General features: G+C 36.5%; 3 protein-coding genes across 3 annotated transcripts in view; 2 read left to right on the top strand and 1 right to left on the bottom strand.

Annotated features, from left to right (window-relative positions):
* On the top strand, nucleotides 1-14,351 carry LOC136972982 (uncharacterized). The gene is made up of 3 exons (XM_067267662.1): nucleotides 1-33; nucleotides 4,545-4,671; nucleotides 13,247-14,351. The coding sequence occupies exon 3, from the start codon at nucleotides 13,273-13,275 to the stop codon at nucleotides 13,951-13,953; it is 681 nt and encodes a 226-aa protein (XP_067123763.1). The 5' UTR covers nucleotides 1-33; nucleotides 4,545-4,671; nucleotides 13,247-13,272; the 3' UTR covers nucleotides 13,954-14,351.
* LOC136973000 (jerky protein homolog-like) lies at nucleotides 5,907-7,091 on the bottom strand. Its single transcript, XM_067267680.1, has one exon. The coding sequence runs from the start codon at nucleotides 7,089-7,091 to the stop codon at nucleotides 5,907-5,909; it is 1,185 nt and encodes a 394-aa protein (XP_067123781.1).
* Nucleotides 14,352-14,466: 115 nt separating the features above from the next.
* LOC136972978 (proto-oncogene tyrosine-protein kinase ROS-like) overlaps nucleotides 14,467-19,921 on the top strand; it is a 25,201-nt gene continuing 19,746 nt past the window's right edge. Inside the window, exons 1-2 of the mRNA XM_067267657.1 lie at nucleotides 14,467-14,611; nucleotides 14,740-14,900. Coding sequence (XP_067123758.1) covers nucleotides 14,805-14,900 — 96 coding nt within the window. The 5' untranslated portion in view covers nucleotides 14,467-14,611; nucleotides 14,740-14,804. The remainder of the gene's footprint in view (nucleotides 14,612-14,739; nucleotides 14,901-19,921) is intronic.

Here is a 19,921-nt window from a genome sequence, read left to right as displayed (position 1 = left end):
AGATTAGTCGAACGTGTTTGCGATTGCCGACAAGTACGTACTTTTTTCCTTTTTTTTGTTATTTCTGTGGTTAACTTGATAACAGATGATAATTACTTTATGATTAACGAGTAAACACTGCTTCGATGAGTTACAGTACTTAACTAGCAGGATTTATGAGTGTTGAACGCATTTAAAAATCATTATATGTCTGTCTGTCAGTTTGTATACACGCGTATACTCAAGTTTCTTGTTTAATGCCTGCTTGTACGCTCCACTAATTATAATTTTATGTAATTAGTTCGATACCTTTTAAGGCATTTGTGGTTGATTGCAGATTAGCTGGTGAGTTTACCCTCCAAGAACCAAAATTTGCTGATTTGTGCCAATTTAATAATTATGTTTTACTAATGTGACCCACAGTAGCTTCTTATATTCTTTGTTATTATAGGGACGTATGGCAGTTTCGCAGAACGCATTAAGAGATAATGGCTTTTTGGAGTCATGGTGACCCACAGCGACCCATGACGTCTGTGTAAAGAGGTGATGGGTCATCGTGACCCACATTCTGTCTATTTTCAATCACCCAACCGTTAGTGGTCACCTGCAAGTAGTTTAGTGTTTCCAGGAACATATTAGTTTCGTTAAATGCATTGAAAGGAAACGAATATTGTTTGATTTGCCTAACCCTAAAGGGTTAATGTTACCTATGGTTCCAAGATGGCGGCTCGTCTGATTCCAGCAAGGAAACTGGGGACGCACATTCTAACCTAACCTAACTGAACCTATTCTAATAATTTTGTTGGTAATAATTATGGTAATTTATTAGAATAGGTTAGGTTAGGTTAGAACGTGTATCTCCAGTTTCCCTTCTTCTGTCTGCTGGAATCAGACGAGCCGCCATCTTGGAACCATAGGTAACATTAACCCCCTAAAGCAATGGTTTACATTTGTGTGTAAATTTTACGGCTTGATTATAGTCAAACCACATCAAAGTATACTCATGAAACAGATGCAAAACCTAAGATTTGGTGGCAGGGCCGTGCGGTAGATTTTCTCAGTATGACGCAAGTCTTTGAAATGCCGCCGCCTCTCTGTATCATAGCACGGTGCGGCCCTGTTTGGTGGAGATGAAAGATCTTCTGGGACTTTTATATCCTTCCGGTGTATTGAAATCATCACGCTTACACACAGACGAATTGTGGGAAGATGACATCACAGAAGTTTCCATTTTTCGTACAGCTATGAATCAATGGCGATTTAGATTTTTGTTGAGGATGTTGCACTTTGATGACGAGAGATCGTCAAGTATGGATTGCACTTGATAAATTTGCTCCTGTGAGAGAAATATTTGAAGTTTTGCTAGAATACTGTAAAATAAATTTCTGTATAAGTGAGTACACAACAATTGATAAAATGTTGTGGAGTATTCATGGCAGATGCCCATTTCATCAGTTTATGAAAAGCAAGCTTGCTAAATACGGAATAAAGTTGTTTTTGCTGGTAGATGCTAGGACCTTTTACGTACTAAATATGGAAGTTTATTTAGGAAAACAACTTGATGGTCCATTTAATATTAATCAGACTCCTTCTGCCATTGTGAAACGTCTGATACAATCAATCTCGGGTACTGGACGTAATGTAACGTATGACAATTGCTTTACGAGTGTACCATTGTCTCAAGAACTCCTATGTCAGTACAACCTCACAATGGTTGGAACAATAAGAAAAAACAAATGTGAGTTGCCTGTGTGTTTTCTTATCACCAGTGGTAGCGAAGAGTATTCTTCTCTTTTTGGATTCAGAAAAGACTATGCAACTCTGGTTTCATATGTTTCTAAAAAAAGAAAAGTTATTTTATTGTTGTCAATGATCAAAGCAAAGCAATTGACCCATAGACAGGCGATAGGAAAAACCCGAAGCTATAACATTATATAATGCAATGAAGGGTAGAGTAGACACAGTCGATGAAGTGTCAGACAGTTACTCTGTTGTGAGAGAAAGTCAGAGATGGCCACTGACAGTATTCCACAACACGTCAAACATAGCAGCAATAAATGCCCTTATTATAGTTGCATGTAACAAAAGACTCGAAAGCCACCCTATTATACTAAGAAAGTTCTCAAAGGAGTTAGCTTTGAGTCTGGTAAAGCCCTACATAAAACACCCTCTAGAAATGTCAAATCTGAGCAGAAAGCTAAAAAGTGACATACTAGAACTTATAAAAGAACCAGATGATGATATTCCTGAAAATGCGGGTCGAAGTGACACGCAGCGACCCCAATGAATTGCCAAGCGACGTGTCATCTGCCATGTTGTCTTTCTGCATCTTAATTTTGTCACGAGTATATGATGGTTGTTGTTTGTTGCCCCCATCTTATGATGTTTTAATTAAGATAATTTATGCTTTTCACATCTTTTAATGGGTAAAGTCATCGAACTTCAGTTGTATGGGGGTTCCAATGCTCATTTTGATAAAATTCAACATCTGAATGATGCATTTGGGACCTTATTAGAGACATAGGCCATTTTGACAGAATAAAACATGGGGCAAGTTGAGTAAACTAACAGTATTTAGAGAATTTCACTTGTAATATTTAATTCTGTGGTACTAAAAGGATCTTTTTAATCATATCTATGTGGATGGGGCCCACCGAGACTGACAGATAAAACCGGTGGACATTGATAGTTGGTTACGGATTTGTGCCTCGCCATGTGAAATTTTCTGGGTTTTCTTCAAGTATTTAACACCAAAATAGTGGCCAGTTTCCCATAACAGTCGTCGTGAGAGACATCCTTCCTTGGTAGATTGCCCACAAACTCATATTCCGTCAATCCAAAACCTGTGTCAGTTCGGCCAGGTCCCCTTTGGAAGGAGTCGGGTGATGAGGATGGTGCCGGATATATCTGTGACAGACCATGCAAATAAATTCCTGGGATTGCTCACTTCCTAAGTGGTAGGCATTATGTCTTATTCAGAAATTATTCTAATTATTACTTTCTTTGTTGGACTAAATACATTTTAATAGTGAAGCATTGTGCAGGCTAATCAAGAAATTTGCAGAATAAAGCTTAAAAGAACCATTTTTCACATCATTACACTATAAAGTGCATTGCAAGGTGCTTGAAAACCCAAAGTAAGATTCTTTAGCACCCATCTTACAGCCTTTCTTCAAACTGGTCGTTTCCAAAATTAAAGATAGGGTCGAAAGTTCGGCACTATTTGTCGCGTGCCAAAGGTCAGACTGCCATATTTGAATGGATTAATTAAAGTTTTTCCTCCCGGAATACTAAAATGGATTGAATATTTGGAACACTAATTGATGATTATGATGAAAAATGAAGACAGATGATTAAAATATTAAAACTGATCACATTATTCTACTCTTCGCAAATTAATTTTATAAAAATGGAGATCTTTTGTACATATTCTGATTCGGGAGAATAATATTTGTTTCTGTAGGATCATCATCTGACATAGATTCTTTGTGACTTTTCATTGCCGAAAAAATTCATCATAACAATGATTATTCTACCGAATGAAGAATAAACGCTAATTCTGGATCACAATAGAAATGATGATATATTCTTTTTAACTTAGTAAATATAGTTTAAAAGAATTTATTAAAGAGTAAAAACATAAACAATAAACTATAGCTGATAGAAAGTAGACAATCCCTTCAGAATTTGAGCAATCATCCCATGTTTTATCAGCTAGAAAATATCTTTCTGGTAGAACTCTTCAGATTACTGATGCAGCTTTGGATGGCTTTCTTTAAGCTTTCTGATTGAAATTATTGCCCCTTTAGTTATCCAAAAACATTAAAATTCTGGGGTGAGAAATCCAAACTATGAGGAGGGCATTGGGGGTTTACCATTTTATCTTTCGTGGGGCATCAGAAAAGTTGCTGGTGTGAGGCCTCACATTGTCAGGAAGGAGAATAGCTTCTTTTGACAGAAAGCTTGGCATTTACAACTTCAAAAAACAACTTATGGTATTCGTCGTGTGATGAATTTCTTTTCCGCCTTCATTTCTTTGGTATGAAAAGCACTCCACGTGGCACGGCAACTGTTTGGTATTGCATACTCTTCTGCACATGCACATTCGCATTACATGTGGATCTCGGTAAGCTACAGTTTAGTATTTTCTTAATTTTTTCACAATATCCTGTCTTGTTAGGGGATCGCTTGTCACCCAAGAAGCTTGGCATAAAATTTGGACAAGTAACACCAAGAATTTTTAGGGAACTGTCTGTGTCAGATGTATTGGGACCAATACTTTCCATCCAGTCATCCCCATTGTGGTCTGGTCAAACCAATGACAGGTGTGGTTTTAAAAGATCTTGGTGCCTATTCTATAAAACACTTTTTGAACGTTATAAACATTGATGTTTTGCTGTTATTAAGTCTTGCCAGTTAAGAATGATAATTTATTTGATCCTAGTGTTAAGGTTTAGAGGTAGAAATGTGTTATAATATATACTCTACTGCATTATAATTTTGATATAATGATTATTTTATAAAAAGTTATTTAATAATTAATTTTTTACAATTTTATTTTTCAGAACTACTGCAGCTAGGATTGCTTTCACCTTCTTTTCTTTTAAACAGTATTAAACATGGCCATCTTCGGAGCGTTTCCGACGACGACGATGAATGTTCTTCAGCTATAATGAATCGTTTTAAAAAGTTGTAAGTTTAATTTTGTTATTTATTCGTTTACATTTGTTTTACTGAACTGCCTCAAATTTTCCTCGAATTTTATCATTACCGTGATAATGTCTGCATACACCGATATCAATACAGACAAAATAAATTTTTATATTCATTAAATTTTGTATAATGCAATTACACTTTAATACCAGAAATGCATTTTCTTGTAAATCTTATATTTAGACTAAAACATTAGTGATATGTAAATAACTGTAGACGTATACATTGTACAGCAGAAAATATTCATATTTGCATATATTATATAAAAGCGATATATAAATATCTAGAAAAATTACTCAAAATATGTGTGAAATAATGCAATGAATGTTTGACAAAAGTGTGAAGGATATTTTGAAATTGTCAGTAGTAACGCCAATTAGTTTCGTAAAGTGATATAGATTTTAACTCGTATACTCTGCCGGATAAGAGATCTTTATGGGAAATTATCCCCATTAATGGCCAAGCAGATACACTATCAAACAATGATAGCCACAAGATTTTTTTGGGGGTTTTTTTTTTTTTTGTGTATAAAATAAATTGGGGCCACTTTCTGCTAGAAAATCTCCTCCTAGGAGGTAGATTGCCTGTGTGTTGTGTTGCCGTATCTTATCGAATGAAACCAAAGTTTAGTTTTGTTTGCCATAAATTCGACAGAAGTGGTTCGGCAAATGATGATCAACCAGCTGTATACAATAATCAACGGCAACGAGGAAAAGAATAAAGCCAGATGAAAATAGAAGATACATAAGCAACATGGTTTCAGTTTCTATTCCCAGTCTATCATTTATTAAAAATTAACTTCTAATTATTAATATTTACATCACTGCAACATACTGTTAATCCAAATTTTAGAGTTACAGTAGAGCATTGATTATCCGACTCAATTGGGGACTGGGGTTGGTCAGATAACTGAAAAGTCGGATAACCGAAAAGTATGAAAAAATACATTATTAGTATAGTATGTTAGTATATCGCTATTAACCTACCCCATGTTGAAATTTTTCTTCGTTGTGCGTCGCTTTGCATTGAATTTTTAACGATGTTAAGCCTAACAAAAAGTTTTTTTAAAAAATAATAATCGTCGCTATTGTATCGTGAAAAATTATTTCTTTATTTTGCACAAAATAAATATGGTACTGTACTGTACATTGAAATATATAAAACAAAAAAATGTATATTCGGGTTACATATTTTTCATAAAGTAGGCCTACACATTAGGGAAAAAAGTCTAAAATTTTCTTTTGCTTCACAGCTGATACTCGTTTTTTTGCCGCTAAATCTCGCACACGTTTTAAAAACAGCAATTGGATAGCGTCACATTCTTCTTGCTGTTCTAACCACTTCATAGCTGTCTCAAGTCCATGAAAAGCTTCTTCACTGGATGGTCCTTTTTCAGCATGGTTGTCATCACTAGGTTCTTCCTCATCGTCGCAAGGGTCTTGGTTGTCGATGACACTGGCAATGATTTCATCGTCCGACGATATTTGATAGCCAGCGTCATCGGCATCACATTTGAGCCAGTCTTGAATATTTTCGTTGTTGCATTCTTCAAATCCATAACATTCTTTAATCAGCCCGCACAGATGTGATGAAAATTGGCTGTTTGGTGGTTCTTCAGGTGCAGAGATAGACTCATCTGATGGTAGGAGCTTGTTCCAAGCTGTTACTAGTGTAGTGTCCTTGACAGTAGCCCAAGCATCTGCTGCCATGTACATAGCATCCTTCAAGTTAATTTCAGTGTACACTTGCTGAATTGTTTTTTCACATTCTTCCCCAAGCATTACCACACGCAGCAATGCCTTTCTGTAATATCCTTTGAAGCTTTCAATGAACCCTTGGTCCATCGGTTGGAGGACTGAAGTAACGTTGGGAGGCAAGTAAACAACTTTAAACTTTCTGTTTTCTCTTTCCAATGAAATGTTTGAGGGATGACTTGGGGCGTTATCAATCAACAACAAAACATTTCCAGTATTCCCAGTTTTAAGCTGATGCTTTTTGACTTCAGGGATAAATACAGTGTCATGCCATTCTATAAAACTACTTGTATCCATATATGAATTCTTTTGATTTTTGTAGATGACCGGCAATTTTTTTATTCCCTTAAAGCACCGTGGATTTCTAGACTTTCCAACGATTAGCAAAAGCCTGTGCATTCCAGTAACATTTCCGCATACCATAACAGTAATGCGTGATTTGCTTGTCTTAAAACCAGGTGCTGACATTTCATTCTTAGAAACTAGGGTTTTTGTTGGCATTTTTTTCCAGTGCAAACCAGTTTCATCTGCTTTGTAGACATTGGTTTTTTTGTAACCATCCTTATCAATCATGTTTCTAAAAGACTTTTTCAAACGTTCAACTGATTCGGCATCAGCCGATAATTTTTCACCCTGGATGTCCATTCTCTAATTCCATGCCTAGATTTGAAACACAAAAGCCAGCTGGTACTCGCTTGAAAATCAGCGTTACCCCCTAGTTTCTTGTTCATTTGAAGAGCTTTTTCACAAATCAAAGGGCCTTATTGGTTGTCCTTGGCTACATACCTGCATGAACCAAGTGTAAACTGCAGTGTCCAAATCCTTGTTTTCTGCTATTTTCATCGTTTTTCTGTGCAAGCTTCCATCCTCACTGTCAAGTACACTTGCAAATTTTTTAATGGCATCACTGTTCTTTTTAATGTCCGTTATTGTGGTTTTTCCAACTCCATATTCTCCAGCTAAGCTTAATCTACTAGCACCACTTTTCAACTGATCTATTATTTTAAGTTTATCGGAAACACTGAGAACAACGCATTTACGTTTAGTTGCCATTGCGAACGGTACAACAACTACAGCACGATCCATTACAAGTGTGAAATTCACAGATCCAAAATTTATATCTCTGATGAAAATGGATTCTGATTCAGCATAATTAGAAAATTAAGCCTCGTTTAAATACTAGCCTCCGTTTCATAGTCGAGCCAGTGCTGCTAGCTAAAACATGCAAAAATTTAACAAAAATAATATTAAAGTAGCCAAGACATAGCCAAATATTGTAGCGCCACATCACTAGCGGACATTTGAATTTGCCGACTAGAACGCGGTCGGTTAATCGGGGGTCGGATAATCAATGCTCTACTGTAGTTTGAAAAAATTATTCTATGATTTTATCCTAACAATATTTGTCATGTAAGTTTAACTTTGGTTATATGATTCAGACTTTCATTTATATTATATACATACAATCATGTTTTTATACACAACACTGGCAGGAAAAGCAATTCATCTCTCTTTTTAACCAATTTATTTTGCATTTTAACAACAAATTTATTATTTTTTTAAATTTTTGTTTGATTTTAATTCTAAGAAAAAAATATTCATACTAAGTTAACAACTGCTACTTTACAACTGGTTAATATTAGACAAAAATAAAAACTGCAACAACCTAACAAACCAGCAAAGTGTGAACGTTTTCGCCTGTGTTAAATGGGCATTGTCAGGCTAGACACTACTCATCTTGGCTGACGATGCCCATTTAACACAGGCGAAAACGTTCTCACTTTGTGTATAATTATTTTGCCGGTTTGTTAGGTTGTTGCAGTGTTTAGTTTTGTCTAATATTCATACTTTCTTTTCTAGAAAACTGCATGTAAATTTTACATTTGGCTGTTTTCTTACACACACAAATTTTATACTGTCAACTGGGGTTTCTTTCTGTCACTTTTTATGATTTTTTTAGTGTGAATTACTGAATTATTGCATCGGACATGCCGTCAGTTGTCGTTTTAGGAATATTTAACATTTTATTTTCTTTACGCATAGAATTAATTGCAATTACATGATTATCAAGGTTTTTTTGTCTTCTAGATTTTTATTTTGCTGTTTGCATCTCACAATTCTACAATTTTACACCCTGTGCTTCTTGTACTACCACAAAATAATTTCTCGACTTTACAAGATTTACTTTTACAGTTCTCACCTGCTAAATCAATTAATAAAATTTCATTGTATTTATAGATAATTATAAGAAAGAATCATGAGTCACGGTAGTGACTTCCCGTCAATTAAACAATTCACTGACTGATTATAAATACAGGAATCAGAGTTGTCGATTTTTGGGGGTTGATTTCTTTGTCCAACAAACACCTGAAGTAATTCCAAATACATTGTTTGAAAGAAAATTGTTTTTTTGGATGGTATGCAAAATTTCAAGATTTTCTATAGAGCAGTTGCCAAAATATAAGCAATTGAAAAGTGCAAAACTCACCAAAAAAGCTGTATTTTCTTTTTTTTTGTTTTTTTCATTGGTACTGCAGATGCTCATAGAGAAAAAACTATTGGGTATAGAAAGCTCAGATTTTAAACTTAAGCCTTTCTCGTCATCAGTTAGATGCCCACAAAACTTCTGGGTCGTTAGGTAAAAGCTTACAGGCATTTACCATGGAACTAATTCAGTTTCATGGATTAATTTTATGCTTATAAAGATAAAATTGCATTGAAACAAATAAATTTTAATCAAAATGTTACTCGGAATTACAAAAGCAACAATTTATGCCAATTAAAACTTTTTATAACAATTTTTTAAAATGGCGTAGCGAAAGCATCGGTCAGCGCCGACTGAAATGAATACAATTATTAAACAGAAACATCTTGAAATGTAAAAAATTTCGCCAAGTTAAAACTTACGACAATTTAGACGACAAAGTTTTTTATGGTTTGTCTTTGGTAAAAGATAAGCTCGATGCTTCAAAGTGGTACCCACAAGACTTTTACTTACATTATTCTTTTCTACATTTCGCTTCCGAGTGCCAGGCTTATCTTTACCAAAGGAAAACTCCAAAAGAAATTTTGACTGTTTAAATTGTAAGTTTTTATTTGGTGAAATTTTTTTACGTCTCAGATATTTTTGTTTGGATAATACCTAACTTAAACATACTTTTAACATGCAAATTGTTTTCGTATTCTTACAGTTGTAGAAAGTATATTTGGTTCTAGAGTTAGGCGTTAGGCGCCATCTCTTGCTAAATTTAATAATTAGAATTTTAATTAAATAATTTAAATAAATTTAGGCCTAACTGGAAGAAAAGAATCGGCCCGAAGCGGGACTCGAACCCGCAACTTCTGCTATCCGTGCAGACACGTTACCAGTTACGCTACCCGGACCTTCGATCCGATCTCCCCTTCCAGTTGATATAAGATTACCGTACGACCATCGACGGTCATTACAATGCCGGCTGGGGACACATTAATTGCCCACGTCCTCCCAAAGGCACTCAACCGGCCATCACAAACCCCGGCAAGGCGTATATATATAAACAAACAACAACAATTAATGTGTCCCCAGCCGGCATTGTAATGACCGTCGATGGTCGTACGGTAATCTTATATCATCTGGAAGGGGAGATCGGACCGAAGGTCCGGGTAGCGTAACTGGTAACGTGTCTGCACGGATAGCAGAAGTTGCGGGTTCGAGTCCCGCTTCGGGCCGATTCTTTTCTTCCAGTTAGGCCTAAATTTATTTAAATTATTTAATTAAAATTGTAGAAAGTATCACACACATCATACACTGCTCAATTTCTTAGTTATCAGAAGGAACTCTGATAGTGAAAAATATCACATCCTATACCTTCCAGCCTTAGCATTGAGTAACATCACTGCACTGTAACGTCATTTGGTATCTTATCCACAGATAAATTTTGAAACGGATATAAACTCTCCATATAAATCATACCCGTGCGATGTCACAAAGTTTCCCTGCAGTTGTGAAGTAGCCTGGTTTATGGTATACGATTGTCTGTAAATTATGTAACACTATTTTTATGCTTTTCAATTATCATTCTGCCTTCCTTTAATGGTACTAAATTTGGTTTTAGAAATTACAAAATTTAATGTCTGAAGCATATAATTACAATAGAACAAAGTAAATTTTACAGTAATTTTCAGCGAGCTTTCCCCTAGTTTTTGATGATTGCTTGATTAGTAGAAACTCTTAGGAGTAAAATAAAGTTATCGAAATAAAATTTCTGTAGAAATTATCAAAACCAACCATTTCCGTTGATTCCAATAAAAACAATTGGCTTAGGTTTGTCTATTGTTTTTTATCAATTGACTAATTGTTTACAGTTGTGCCAAACACTTAATTCCTACTCATAATCTGTAGGATGCAGCATGATAGGTTGCAACTTACTAGCATTTAACATTGCTAAACAATGAACGTATTGAATTATAGTGTTGGTTTAACCGTGTACAATTTGTACTGTGGACGGTTATTGAAATTGAGGGAAGCTGTAATTGGACTCGAATGCAGGTCGAGAGAGTTTTGTCGCTTTAAAACTGGAAAAACATAGACTAATATTTGGGCTATTACAAAATTTTGTTTAAACACATCTTGTTTTATTAATTGGTTTTTAGGTCCTGATCCAATCTGCTATTTTTTCATACAGACAGATTTTTCAGGAACGTGTCTACATAATCGTCGAGCGCTTGTATGGGATCCGAGGATAGATGAAAATCTCGGTGTGCTGCACTTCTGTTCAAAATCTCAGGCAACTTCCAGTTGTTGCTAGCAAACTGCAAGCATCTTTCTCAGTGCTCGATATGCCAGCAAGCGAGATTCATAAGAGCTCTATTTTGCATTGACAATTTTGAATTTAATTTATTTGTTGATGAATATATCTTGCAGTTGTGTCATTTTCAACAGCATCTCACTGGATAACCGAAAAGTATGTTGGACACTAATGGATAGAGTAAATGTCCAAGTTTCGTCTGCCATCTATATACAAATGTCTTTTGTCTCTAGAGGCAGCACCATAAACAAAAATGGCAACTTCATAACAGAAAAGTATTTTGTGTTCTGTGGGCTGCAAACTCAAAATCAGTCGTTGTCGTACAAGAAAAATGTTTGCCTTACGTGGCAGATCACTTTGAAATTGTTTGCAAAGCATATTTGCACATTGCACAATGACGAATGATTCCAACTTTGCAAACTGCAGAACACAGAACACTTTCTCTGTTGCAGAACTGCCATTTTTGTTTACAGTGCTTTCCAGAGGCAGCACACAAAAAGACATTTGTATGATGAATGCTGTATGCTGTATGCTGTATGCTGTATGCTGATGGTAGATGAAACTAGAATGAAACTCTTATTGATTGGTGTACAATATGTATTTCTTGGGTAATAATTAACACAGTTACTGTAATTAAAATGGTTTTGCATTTATTTATATTTTTAATAAAGAAGTGTTTTTGCTTAGATAAAGGGCTTTTGCTCTAAACTTTCACTACAGATAAATTTATCTAATATTTTACACCATTTATAGTATTATCTGCATTATACTTTATAGTATGGCTTAGTTAATACACATGTCCGAAACATAAGACGAACACACCATGACATTGTGAGTGCTACACGGTAGTTTGAAGTGGACATATTTCATAACAATGGGTCTCTCTGTCCAAGTATTGGTAAGCACTCTCCATCCATTTTCCACTTAAGTCCCCTATTACCCCATATTAGAAGATATCGTTACCCCATACGAGATATCAAGTGATATAGTTTTTGCCATATTTGTCTACATTTGGCTAAGGTTTTGTCTATTGTGTACAAATGTCATTTGTCCTTAAGTTTTGGAAACGCGTGTAAAAGGCTAACCGTGAATGTTGCTATTAGTGGGTAGGACTTTGACAGAAAGATACTTTACTGTGTATGTCCTTTAAATTTTTAATGTATTTTATATAAACTTGCATTGAACTGTATGTTTAAATAAAAACAACAAATTCAAATCTTCCAAATTATAGGATTTGAATGTGTAATCTGATGACAACTGCAGAAAATACCCAAAAAGTTAGTTAGTTTGTTATATTAATATTTTGACATCCTTTAAAACAATTTACATAAGGAATGACTGTAATAACAGCTTAACGGTACATTCTGTACCCACTAATTGTATGCTGTCGTGTCTCTAAAGTTCTGCAGACTGCTGAAAACTTCAATTAAGCATGTATTAAAATTAGGCTAGTGTTGATACTGTAGGCACTTGTATGTTTTTTAGTAGTCTAAACTATGATTAAACATAAGTTAAATGAAGTAAACCTGTCGAAATGAATCATTATTTTGCTTAAACTTATACTGTATTTTGTGTTTTGTAAAGAATTCTGTTCAAAACAATATTATTAAACATGATTTGGTATAGAATTAAGTCCTGCTACCGTGAGAAGTCTATTGTGATGCCTAGTGCCAAAGAGCATATGGCAAAGTTGCATTTGGGTATATGCGTTAGGTTCTCATTCCGTATTTGGTATGACCGAGTTTCGGCCATAATTCTGTTTAATGCACCATAATTGACTCACATAATTGTAGGCAAGAAAGTGTTGACTGTTTCACCTTTTCCTTGCCTAAAACTATCAAATTGCTTGGTTAAAGTCCTGTAAAGATAGATCAAATTGCTAGTATTCCCGCGATGAGGGCCTAATTTATGCCTACTGTTAAAATTTATCGAGATCCAAAAACGTTTATTGTTTAATTTCATAATAAATCGTCTAGATAATGTTTATTAATTGTTATAAATTTTATATTTCAGGTGTATTTAAATAGAAGAAATTCAAAATGAAGATAATCCGATTACAACACAACAGGCTGGTCCTCGCAATATGTTGCATTTTGTTAGTGATGCTCATTCTGCACTTCTTATTTGCGACGGAGAGTGAAAACGAATACTGTGCAGTGACAAAGAAAGTACATCAGAAAATGAAGCTGATTCTTCAGCGAACCGAAGAAGCCATGAACGCCCTTCAGTTGACATACTTTCTGTGCTACGAGAGCCTGTGGGGTGCGCTGAAGATAGAAGGACCTCTACCGTGGCAGAACAAAATTCAGTTGTGCGTCTTGAACGAAGAACTGAATGCCGTCGACGAAGGCTTCCTGGTGAGAACCTTCAAGAGGTACCGTCTTCACATAACATACAATTCCGCCGACGGCACCTACCACATAACTCTCGTCAACGACTACAGCTGCGAGGTGGCACTGATAGTGTTCGAGAAGGATTCCATCACCCACCAGATGCGCCGAGTCGGTTGGAAAAACAGGCTCTTGCCTCCGGGAGCCTGTGAGCTCCTCCACTGCTTCCCGCCAAGACTATTATCCCCGCCATTACCTCAAGTCAACTTCTTCGGAATGAAGATGCCGGTGGCCAGGGAGGAGATAGAAATACAGAAGTATCTCTTCCCCAATTCTTGGTGGAAGGATATCGTTCCGGACAAGTGCAAACAACGGCTGAACATAAGTTAAAACAAAGCTAGTCATTCATTTCTCATTCGGCTTCCTGTAGGTTTCCTTTATGCTCATCCTTAGCATTGCCGACGAGCAATTACTTTGATTCGAGCGGTACTAAAGCATAACGTACACACGCTCTCATTCAGTATTAACTCGCCCAACGTTTACATTTCTAGCAGTTTCTGTGTTAATTACATGCTCCTTTAAGTGAACAGAACACTCCCAAGTGTGGTCAGACTGCCAGTATTTTACATACATGTTGTCTCTGTATTAGTATAAAAGATGTCTGTGATTAATACAGAACAATATTTAAGATAATATATATAAATATATATTTAAAAATGTATATTTTTAATGTATAAGTCAGTCATACTTCCAGTTAATTCCAATAAAAACACAAAAAATTGTTGGCAGAGTTGTATGTGTGTGACTAACTGTCGTTAGTTTGTCGTCGTTTCGGCAGATGGCGCTTCGACAGTTCGAGTGTTTTAGTCAATTGCGGTTCGAGTGGGTTCGTCACACTTCCGAGAACACGTGAAAAGGCTCTTTATTCTATCGCCTACGATTGCGGGTTCGAATTCGTGCGAATGCGATTTACGCAGGCCTTCTTTTAAGTGTGCATTTTAAGTTGTTAGCGCGTGTTATTAAATAAATAAATAAAATAAAATAGAAGGTAAGTGGATTAATTAAACCGACTTCTCCTTTTTGATAACACAAAACGGTAATTGTGTTTTGTTTTTTCTTTTTTTTTTCTCTTCTTTCGCCCTCGCCGATTGGTCGTTTCCATTGGTGTGACGTCAGCGGCGGGGGGATAGAGAGAGGCGAGTGGTCTGTCGTCAAAAGTGATGTAGACTTCAAAGCGAGCGATGGCTTTTCTACACGGGACCATTTTTGTGATGATTTTCGTCACCCTCTCCGCGCAACTTCAGGAGGAATGCTCGACGGAATGCGTGCAAAGGGGGGTGAGTATAGCTTTTATTTACCTAATTACCGATAGAAAACACTACTTTAAACTCTTAAAAACACGTCACAATTAAGCAGAAGCGCAAAAAACAGCGAGGGAACCACGCAGCATCACCTTTGGTGTTGCAAGGTGGCAATCTAAATTCTGCATCGGACCCGTTTTTTTTTTTTTTTTTCTTTTCTGCTGCTTCTGTGATGCGGCGGTGATGATAAAAGGGGTGCTGCAAGGATTACTACGCCTAAAAATTAGTTTTTCTGGAAATGATATTACGCAAATTCCGTTTTCGCGTCGTAAATACATACTTATGTTATTGATAAAGCCGATAATTTAATTTAGGTTATTGATTTCTGCCCCCCTAACCAGCGTTACTGATGATAACTTGGTAGTTTACATCTAAAACTCGACCGAGGTGAGCGAAAATCTCGAGTAACGCGGGTTATTGCACCCGGTTCTTTTTTCCTCCTTTGTCTTTAATTAAATCTTCCCCCGTCGGACGTATTTTTTAAGGCAAATTTGTAGAAATTTCGTCACGCTGGGCATATTTTATACAGGTTGAAATGTGTAGATGATAAGGCCAGCTCGATCGTGTTACAGCTCCATCTTCCCATCACGTTATACGTTCGATTTCGTAACTAAAGAAGCCTAAACTAGCTTTAGATATAATCTACATGTGTATAGAGCTGCAACGGATGAGTATCGGTTTCTTCTAACCCACAGCAATTCTCATGTCTATCAAGGGATTGGCCTTCTATGCAGAGCGCTCCTCTTTCACTCGACTCGACGTCACCCCGGTCACGTGACGGGGTTAAACAGCCTCCCCGCTCGGCACCCCTTTACCTCTTTCTCTCCCTTGTTTTCACTAAATTTTAGGCTTTACTGGCGTAAAACTGAGGCTGCACGTTACTAAAATGCATTGTAGAATCGCCATTGTGACCTCATACGTTTCGCTGGTTCGGGGTTAGTTCTAGGAAGCAGCCTCCTTGCTACTAATGGACTATCAAATGTCAAGACACTCGGAACGACAAGTGGTTGCAGAATTTCTAGACTTCCGCTTGCATCTTCCGCATGTTTTAGCTGGCATTAAACGTTTCTTAATGATGATAAGTGGATGATTTTGGCGCGAATCTTGGTACTTGATGCCATATACAGTAATTTTTTAAAAAATCCAAATAGGCAGGCGAATTGCTGGAGGGAGCCAAAGTGGTGGTGCAATTTTGCTCGTAATTAGGAAGCGTGCCCTATAAAACAATTAATTTAGCTGTACGATCTTTAAAAACAATTGATGGCACCTCTACAATACCAAAAAACAATTGATCGCACCTCTACAATACCAAAAAACAATTGATCGCACCTCTACAATACCAGAAAAACAATTGATTGTACCTCTGCAATACCAAAAAACAATTGATTGCATCTCTACAATACCAGAAAAACAATAGATTGTACCTCTGAAATACCAGAAAAACAATTGATTGCACCTCTACAATACCAAAAAACAATTGATCGCACTTCTACAATACCAGAAAAACAATTGATCGCACCTCTACAATACCAAAAAACAATTGATCGCACCTCTACAATACCAGAAAAACAATTGATTGTACCTCTGCAATACCAAAAAACAATTGATTGCATCTCTACAATACCAGAAAAACAATAGATTGTACCTCTGAAATACCAGAAAAACAATTGATTGCACCTCTACAATACCAAAAAACAATTGATTGCTGCTCTATAATTAATTTAGCGCACGAATATTTTGGGATGGGCTCCGTAATTAACGCATTCTGCATTGGGATTGGCTAAAGTCACACCTATAAGCGGTATCAAATTGCTTTTGTGTCTTAATTGTTTAAAGTTTAATGGTGTTTTAATGCCGTTTACACGGGTTAAATGGCATTAAATGCGCGCAAATTTAAATTACAATTAATTTGCTTCTAGAGCGCTTTTTTCTCTTTCTTTTTTCCTGAAACTTTGTTGCATCACGATTGACCTTCGCGAAAATTTGAGCTCGTTTTATACAAGTTTTTTGCGCGTTACATTGCTTAAGACGGACGGAATAAAATTGCGCGATTTTTGGCGCGGGACGAGGTTTACATGTTCTAATTTTGTGTAAAAAAAAGCAGAAAAATTTAATTTAGAAATGATCCGGTTAGAATCCTGCTGGCTTTCTACAAACGCTCGTTTGAAGAGGGGAGAAAGAGTACGTCAGTTTGTCTGCCCGCGCGTGGACGTTTTATTTTCAGATCTTACTGAAATAAAACGGTTCAAACTTTTCTGTTGCATTATGGGCTTAATTTTTAATAAGATTAAAACAAAATTTTTTGCTTACACGATAACTTAACTAGCAATGTAAGGATTCACTAGGTTTATTTGCGTCTCGTGAATTCTTACGTCGTTGCTTCATACAAAATGAATTCTTAGTTTGCTAGTTTCAGCATGAATCCTCATGTTGCTCGTTTGTCCAGCATGGATCCTCATGTTGCTCGTTTGTCCTGCATGAATCCTCATGTTGCTCGTTTGTCCAGCATGGATCCTTACGTGCTAGTTTCTTTAGCATGAATCTTCGTTGCTAGTTTCATCAAGAATGAATCCTCATTGTTGGTTTTCTAGCATGAATTCTGGTGTTACTGCTGTGTCCAGCACGAATCCTTATATTATTAGCTTATAGAGTCAATCATCAAGTTGCTGATTTGTCCATCAGGGACCCTTATATTGCTAGTTTCTTCTAGCACGATCCCTCAAATTGTTAATTCATTCATAAATTTTATATTAACTTTACGAATCCGTTAAAACATTTATTACTAATGAACGTTACGGACACGAGCCAAAAGACGTCACCTTCCTGGAAACACGACTTAAGTGTGATTTCTGAACCTCTTAATTGAGAAAATCTTAAAAGATTCCGAGTTGACGAATGATTTAGCACTCAAAAATAAAGAAAAATATAACAAGGGTGTGACCGGGATTTCTTCAAAACAGTGTGTGTGTGTTCTATATAAATTCCAAGAATCCGATATTGTTACAGAGTGGGGTGCAAACTGCTAACTCCATATATAGCTACGTTTCTTCTCGCATTGTTTCGCACTATAAACGTTAAATGCTTAACGTAACACACGAAATCCCTCTCCTCTTCAATTGTCAGAGAAAATTTTTAGAAAAGTGGCGTTTTCGACGTCAATCATAAATGTTTTCTAAACACTAGCAAAGATGTAGATTTATTAACGAGTACAACAGATACATTTTGTACGCGCCTCTGTACTTAGATACTCTTTAATTCTAATTAATCAGCGAAAGAAAGAGGTTAATTATAGAATGGTTACGCCACCGCGATCTTCCTCTTATTGAAGATCGTGCTCCGAGATAACGAAAAAAAAAAAGAAGAAAAGCGCTCCAGTACGCTTCCCGTTCGTCCGTCCGTCCGTCCGGCGCACGAAAATATGCCATCGAATTTTAGGTTAAGGTCAAACGTGGCAAGGATTGGATTCCAAATTTGGCGGATTCCAGAAAACACTAAAACCTCCGTAATCCACCAAAAAAAAAAAAAAAAAAAACCCGAGCGTAGCCTCGTGTGACGTGTTTTATAGTGTGATATCACACAGAAAAGGTTTAGTAATCGTATTTCTGGATATCATTTATCTGGAAAACACAACCGCACACGCGTCACAATGAGCATATTGTTAATTGCAAATTGTATAAAGCCAGCTGTTTAAGTCCGGCGGTCTGTTCAAGGATCGCATTGTCTCTAAACAGCAACTGGTGTAAAGAGTTTTATAAATATGCCTTTCAGTTTTGTTTTCGCAGAATTCGATTTCTCAGATACCGTAAATATTTCCCGATGCATAAACTTAGAATTATGTAATCCGATAACGTCTTCTCTGGTACATTTTATGAGTAATAATTGATGCGGTGGCTTGGTGTTGGCGTTTCTAATCAGTTCGAACACTAGGAAAACACTACGTACCACTGTAATTTGACAGTTTGTTTACGGATCTATGGTTACTGTCTACCAGGAATATTGTAAGAATAGCGTTTTCACACGGTATTATCCTACAACATGCAACAAGAGTTTGGGTTTAATCGACAAAATTTCGTACGTGGTATAAATATACCGTAAATAATCTGTACAGTGTTTATTATGCATTGTTTCGTAGAATTACTTGGCGTTGACTTTCCGTTTCATGTATATTTTCGCAGTAATCTGTGTACAGTTTTGAATATTTCTCTTTAATCTTTAATTATTTCTCTATAATTAAAGTTACACAAAATCCTCATGTAGGTTTTATGCAGATTTCGTTGTGAATTCTAGGCTTCGTGCGTAAAATACATTGTATCACGTAAAATATACATTCGTGCGTAAAATACCACGCAAAACGTAGTTTAATGCATAAAATACCACGCAAAACGTAGTTTAATGCATAAAATACCATGCAAAACGTAATTTAATGCATAAAATACCACGCAAAAGGTGGATTCATGCATGAAATACCACCCAAAACGTAGATTCCTGCAAAAAAACATCACGAAAAACGTATATTCGTGCATGAAATACCGTGCAAAACTAGTCTTAAGCTCTTATTTACTGTAGTGTTATATGGATGAACTCCTAAAACACCACAAGAATCGCTGTGTAATCGATAAAACTGCATACAAAAATCACCGTATTGAATCTGCATACGAAATCTGCGCCGGCATTCGTCATCCATTCCTCCACAGAATCGACGATCATCGCAGCCGTTTGCGCGTGTGTTTCACAGAAAAATCCCGCGTACGCACTCCAGTTTACACACCCAGGAGCATGGATTGCATAACCGTTGCATGCGGCATCTCGTGCCAGAATTTTAGGCCAACTCTTCCCCCCCACCCGCGCTAAAGTAGCTCCTTGTGTAACGTTTTTCTAGCACGCGACCTCACGATCCTGGGATCATTGATAAGCGAGTTCCCCTCATGCTTCCAATTCATCATCTCTTTATCGGCTGCTAACTCGTGACCCGTGACGACTCCGACCCTCGGAGATAT

The sequence above is a fragment of the Centruroides vittatus genome, unplaced genomic scaffold (assembly GCF_030686945.1).
Source record: "Centruroides vittatus isolate TY-2023 unplaced genomic scaffold, ASM3068694v2 contig_3068, whole genome shotgun sequence".
Lineage (NCBI taxonomy): Eukaryota > Metazoa > Arthropoda > Arachnida > Scorpiones > Buthidae > Centruroides > Centruroides vittatus.
This window is presented reverse-complemented; position numbering and strand designations above follow the sequence as displayed.

What these genes read in the sequence shown, in the direction of transcription:
- LOC136972982 (XM_067267662.1), top strand. Translation starts at nt 13,273, where the DNA reads ATGAAGATAATCCGATTACAACACAACAGGCTGGTCCTCGCAATATGT.
- LOC136973000 (XM_067267680.1), bottom strand. Translation starts at nt 7,091, where the DNA reads ATGGACATCCAGGGTGAAAAATTATCGGCTGATGCCGAATCAGTTGAA.